The sequence below is a fragment of the Chelonoidis abingdonii genome, chromosome 4, assembly GCF_003597395.2.
Source record: "Chelonoidis abingdonii isolate Lonesome George chromosome 4, CheloAbing_2.0, whole genome shotgun sequence".
Lineage (NCBI taxonomy): Eukaryota > Metazoa > Chordata > Testudines > Testudinidae > Chelonoidis > Chelonoidis abingdonii.
The window spans coordinates 90,127,084-90,133,577 of record NC_133772.1 but is presented as its reverse complement, the minus strand read 5'-3'; the positions used below and the strand labels follow the sequence as shown (position 1 = coordinate 90,133,577).

At 46.6% G+C, this 6,494-nt stretch overlaps 1 protein-coding gene across 6 annotated transcripts in view; it reads left to right on the top strand.

Annotated features, from left to right (window-relative positions):
- The first annotated feature begins 5,951 nt into the window (after positions 1–5,951).
- Positions 5,952–6,494, top strand: part of TYRO3 (TYRO3 protein tyrosine kinase) — a 77,251-nt gene continuing 76,708 nt past the window's right edge. For 5 of the 6 annotated variants that reach the window (XM_032793869.2, XM_075065459.1, XM_032793872.2 and 2 more), the window contains exon 1: positions 6,211–6,471. In XM_032793869.2, the coding sequence (XP_032649760.1) occupies positions 6,378–6,471 (94 nt within the window). In that variant the 5' untranslated portion in view covers positions 6,211–6,377. Of the gene's footprint in view, positions 6,472–6,494 lie in introns of all 6 variants that reach the window. The other variant, XM_032793868.2, reaches the window with a different exon arrangement.

The window sequence follows — 6,494 nt, the reverse complement described above, 5'->3', positions numbered from 1 at the left end:
GGGAGAGGAGGGAAGCAATGGTAGGGGTTGTTGCAGGGACCCCTGTGAATGGCATGCAGCTCATCATTTCTGTAGGATCTGACATGGAGCAGCTGTGCTCACGGATACACTGGTCTCTCTAGTACACTTGCCCCATATTCTAGAGAGCTGGACTGACTCTATTTTTAGATACCAAAAGGAGGGATGACTCAGGGAGTCATTTCCACTTTTGCCCTTACGCCCCCGGCCACCTCACCAGGGGCACCTTATGATAGCAGCAGACAGTACAGAACGACAGATAACATCATCTTATTGCCAATTTACCAATGGTAGCAGCCAGTTACAGAACAAACTGATAACCATCTCTGCTATCATGCAAAAGCAAATGAATGCTGCTGTGTAGCACTGCAGTAACGCCTCTGTCAGCAGCATCTAGTACACATATGGTGACAGTAAAAAAAAAGGTGAACGGGCTCCATGGTTGCTGTGCTATGGCGTCTGCCAGGGCAATCCAGGGGAAAAAGGGCGCGAAATGACTGTCTGCCATTGTTTTCCCGGAGGAAGGAATGAGTGACGACATTTACCCAGAACCACCCGCGACAATGATTTTTGCCCCATCAGCCACTGGGATCTCAACCCAGAATTCCAAGAGATGGGGGAGACTGCAGGAACTTTGGGATAGCTACGGAATAGCTACCCACAGTGCAACACTCCAGAAATCGACGCTACCCTCAGACCATGGACGCACACTGCCAAATTAATGTGCTTAGTGTGGCCGCGTGCACTCGACCTTATACAATCTGTTTTACAAAACCAGTTTATGTAAAATCGGACTAATCCTGTCGTGTAGACTTACCCTAAGTGAAAGGAAGGGGCTCAGATGTGGATAAGGATAGCTCTCAGCCTGCAATCACAGCCATGTCAGATAACATGGTAACAGTGTGAGTACCCCCAACACAGTTAAAATGAGGTTCAGTCTTGGAGCGTAGCTGGAGCCTATGTCTCTGAACTGTGTGAGAGCCTGTCACGTCCAAGGCTCTAGCGCAGTCAGTTTGGGGACATGGTTAAAAGGATATTTATGTGCAAGACTGAGACTGACCCGTGTTTCAGCTATGTCAAGGGACAGCCATATTGTAAGTGGGTCCCTAGACGTGGTTATTACTGTGCAAAGTTGTTATATGATGTAAACAAGCTGTAACAAATCCATTATTTTGATGGGTTGGGCAGAACATGGGAGACAACTGTTGCCAAACCAATGAATTTAATCTTTTCAGTGATATGTTCACTAGGTGTATGCACTACCTCCATCAGCATGCCCCCCATCTCCTTGGTTATATCCTTGGCAGGGCTTGAAAAGCCCTAAGGATTCCCACCAAGTTTTCCTCCCCCTCTTTGAACATGCTTTGGGGCATAATCGAGGAAGCTATACCTTAGCTTAGCAGGCCCACACAGGTGGGCTAGGTTCAGCGCTCATTCATGCTATTTGACAAAACAAAAAGCCCGATGCAGCTCCCATTCTGACCTGGGGCTGAACATGCTGGTTCAGCCAGCTCAGGAAATATCTGAACAGTCATCCTGTATCTCCTTCCCCACAGAGCAAAGCTACTCCTGCTACTTGAATGTCACTTCACTGTCACTCTTGCCAGCACTTCAATTTACTAATGCAGGATGATAGGCCTGTCTTCTAATGACTGTGGGAACAACTTGTGCCCTTTGAAGCTAAAGTCAGAGAATGGAAAGAACTGGACATTCACATCTGAGTGTGAACTATGTCAGCTGTTTGGAGACCACCTCATTTAAAACACGGGGAATGTGCGTACAACTGCAGGGGGATAATGGCAGCAACGACACAGATGGATGTAATCTAGTAGTCTTTGCAGAACTTGATCCCTTTTGACACACAACAGGGACACTGTGTGACACTATAGCGAGGTCTTTATTTTGAAGCCATCAGAGAAAGGCTGCAATGGTAATGAAGACAAAACTGCTTTGTCTTTTGATGGCCAGTTCTTCTTTTGTAGGCTAATTTTTCAGCAACCCTTGTAATCAGAGCTGGTTGAAAAACAGAGCAAAAAAATCTGGCCAATATTTAAAAGAAAAAATTTCCCCTTATTTTTAGAAATTTGTTAACACTTTGACCAGCTCTGTAGTTGCCCAAAAAAAGGAGTGAGGGGGGGATCATGAAAATTTCATCACTAAATTTTTCACCAACATTTTTAAATTAAAAAAATTTCAACATGCTCTATTGGCACGTGACCCTTTGTAGGGCTGAGCTCTTTCTGCCTTTGCCAAAATGCATATAAAGCATCCAATGGGTCAGGTGAAACATAACACCACAATATCAAAATAGAGGAAGGAAGGAGATAGATTAATTATGAGTCATTGTGGTGTGTGCTTTATAAATTGATGTGTAATGAACATTGTCATTGGTAGTCTAGAGCCAATACTACAAGGGCACCAGTACCCAAAATCATTGATGCTGAAAAGCAAGGAACATTTGTTCATGATCCTTTGAATCTTAAAAGCATTCTAAAGTCACCAGTTCTTTTTGATTTCTTCATGGTAATATAGCACTCCCCTGTAAGTTTTCCCACAGCAGTCTGCAGTCCAACTGGCAAAGCATCCAGGATTTCAGTCCAATTTTCACACAGTTCTTCCTCCTTATCATTGTGGATATAACTGACTTTTGAGACGATATTAAGCCAGATGCTCAGCTGGTGTAAGTCAGAGTAGTTCTGTTGAATTCAATAGAGCTATGCCAAATTATTCCAGCTCAGAGTCAGGCCTATGGTCCTTAACAAAAAGTTCATACCACATACTCACGTTTGGAGAAAAAGCTGCTCCTGTAGCTCATTTTAGGGACCCAGCAGTTCTTACGTGCATTCTCTATAGTTTCCTTGCCTTTACCTGAACTCACTGCCAAGATGAGGAGACAGGGCTGTGTGTAAGATAGCACATCAGATAAAAATCTGTATGTACAATTGTTTCTCTCTCATATAAATAAATCTCTTGGGCAGCAGATCTCTTTTTCTGTGTGTCAGTTTTTCTATTATTCCATCTTGTTCTCTGTTCAGCTGCAGTTTGTTTCAATTATCTTGGCCCTGAGCACACTTGTATGTGAAATATTGTCTAATAATTACAGCATGGGACTGGGAATCAGGAAAAATGAGTCGGACCTCAACTATGCCACTGACTCTCTGTGTAACTTTGATCAACTCACTTCATTTATCTATATCTGAATTTCCCATTTATCACTGCCTCAATTCCCCCTTCTCTAAATTGGGAATATTTATACCCACATCAGAGGGATATTGTGACATTTGTAAACCTCAACAGTTGAAATCCTTAGATGAAAGATGCCGTAGAAATAGAGTTCATATAATGCCCATTACTCTTCACACAAGGCTGCTACACCTTGAGAATATAGTTACTTTCTATAAGCAATAACCCCCATAAATGTGTGCATCAATATACACCATATATAGCTAGATCTGTACATATGGATTTAAGGGAGAGACAGAGATTAGCTGCAGTGATTATACTGGAAATGCTTTATGCTTTTAGCAATCATATACACTGAGCATCATAGCCCAAGAACTGACAAGAGCACCATAGTCCCCGCAAAGGATCTGCTATAGATTTCTCACCCCAAGAGCACCCATGGCTCCCTGCTAGCTGTTTGATATACCTGATTTGTCAGTGTCTCCTGCTTGCCTTTTCATTTCAGATTGTAGAAACAGAGGAGGGAGAGAAAACACATTTTCATTCCAGTCATACAACCCCACTTGGCATTCTTCCAACACCTTAGGGATTCCTAACAGAAATGCAAATGAATGAGGATTAGTATCAGTGCAAAGACGAGAGCCCGGGGCTTGGGAAACACTGACGTAAGTTATCTAACTCTGTTGTGCCTCAGTTTCCTCATCTGTAGAATGGGGATAGCAATACCTCCCTTCCTCACAGGGGACTTAATTCACAAATGCTTGCTGGGGAAGCCTGAGATGGAAGGCACCATATAAATGCCACACATATTAACTATGATTACAAATTGAAAATTGCATTGTGCTATAATGATACTTATGGTGCCTTTCAGCTATGGTTCGCAGGGTGATTATGATGAAAGTACAGTGTCAGGGCAGGGGTGCTGGAACAATTTGTAGAGTGGGAGTCCGGGAAGCCATTGAACCAAACTGTAAACCCCGGATAGGATGGAAACCACTTCAAGCCACAGGGTGAGGCAGCATCCCTAGTTCCAGCACCTATGTGTCAGGCTATTTGCTATAACCTTTACAGGGTTCTTTTCCCCCTCACAAAAATAGATCCATGGAAACTGGAAGCTAAAATCTGTTCTCTTTTCATAGGCTACATCATCCCTTACATTTTGACAAGCAAAGGGGGCCCTAATCAGGCAGACTGGAACTGGGGGACACAGAATATCCCCCAACTGTGCCAAAGCTCCTCTGCAGATGAGATGCAGGGACTAGGCTTCACATATTGGGAGGAGGTTGGCCTTGGTATCATTTCCCCACTATAAGCCTTGTGGGGAAATATCCAGTGGTGAGCCGGAGCCAGTTCCCACAGGTTCTCAAGAACTGGTTGCTAAAATTAGACCTCTGTGGAGAACAGGTTGTTAAAGGGCCAGGAGGTGGGCAAAGAACTCGAGTCCGTGGGCCGGATCATCCTGTTGCTCCCAGGATTCCCAGCTGGGGAGGCTGAGGCTCCCCGGGCCCCTCCCCCACTTCCCCCCAGCTGCAGCATGGCCAGCTGGCACCAGCTGGGCAGCTCAACTGAGCTTGGGAGCTGTCCTGCTGCCATTTTTTGAGTGGCCCGGCAAGGGGGGGCTGCTGCAAGCTCCAGGGCTGGCCAGAGGGGAGAGGAGGGGGCAAGTGGGGCAACTGGCCCAGGCCCTGCAGGGGCCCCCGGCCCCACGAGTATGTCTCCCCTCACCCCAACTCCTCCCCCACTCCTCTCCCCTTAAATAAGAACTTTTTATAGGGAACTGGTTGTTAAGATTTTGGCAGCTCATCACTGGAAATACCTCTCTAGCACATGCCTCATCAGTCAGCATTACCTTCCTGCAGGCACTCCTAGAGGGGAAAGTTGAGGGCTTTGCTATGAGGAGATGCAGATCCCAAAAGTAGTGCAGAAGCACAAATGCACAGTGTAGATGACCAGGCCTCTTCAGTGTTTGGGAGATCTTCTGGGCTTTGGTCTGACCCACCTAGTTGTGTTTGTGTCCGCACAATCCATTCCCTCGCTCCCAGAGAGTGCAAGTCAGAGGCACTTTTGCAGGAGGAAACCGAGGCCAAAACTTTCAGACAAAGTTACCCAGTAAAATTAGTCTCCTAAAGCCATAGTTAGACACCAAAATTAATGGCCTGATTTTCACATGCACTGACTAAGCCCCCAGTGACTCTCACTGATTTCATTAAGAGGTATGAGTGCTCAACACCTCTGAAAATCAGGCCACTTATTTAGGAGTGTATATATGGGATTAGGACCCTAATGAGCACCCAAATTTTAATATTTTTTGCTTTTAATCTCCTTCTCCTAAATGTTTTCCCCCCCTGTGTAGTGGACAAGCTAACCACAAAATGGTTTTCCTCCACCCCACAAGCGTTGTAGGGTTGCTCAACAGAGAATTGGCCTGCTGACATTTATTTAAAATAATAAATAGCACCAAAGCATTTCCGGGGGGGGGGGGAAGCCATATAAAGAATTACCTGAATCTTGCAAATAAACTCTTGCCAGGAAGGTAGGTTACATTTTGACTGATGCAACCTCGAATATTCCTCTCCCTCAGGAAATTCCTGGGGGAGACACTGACTCTGCTGATCTGTTATTTTCCACTTTATTAAAAGTTCAGGAAGCTTGGATAATAAATAGATTCTATAAATATTCATGAGGAGTGATGTCATAGGTAAGTGTGTGCAAACCAGCTCTGTGACTGCCTGACAGCGCCATTTCCTGGAGGAAGAGGAGGAAGAACAGGAATAAGAAGAGCCGAAGGAATTAGCAGCAGCAACAGCAGAGGGTGCCCAGAACGAGAGAAGCAGCCGTGGCTGCGGGGACTCCATGCAGCCCGAGGCCAGCAGAGGGAGACCGCCCTGCCTGGCATCCCCTCTTGTGTAGAGTGACCCGCTCTGGGAGGAGGGAGGAGAAAGCGATCGGGATTTTGGGGGCTTCCTGAAACTTCCCCTACACACTCCTCCTCCCCGGGCTGGCGCGGGGCGAGCCCAGGAGAAGCGGCGTGAGAAGTTTGCACTGCAGCCTCCCCTGGGAGCTTCTTGGGAAAGGCGCCGCTTTGGGGAGGGGGATTCCTTCCTCCTCTCGGAGCACGAAGCAGCCGCCAGCGTGGAGCTGGGGGGGATGCTGCTGACGATGAAGATGCGGGAGAGATGGAGATGAAGCAGAGCATGGGGATCCCGGGGCTCCTGTTGCTGCTGCCGGGACTATGGGCTCTGGCGCTCCGGGACGCCGCTGCTGAAGCAGGTAAGGCTGCAGGGGCACAGGAG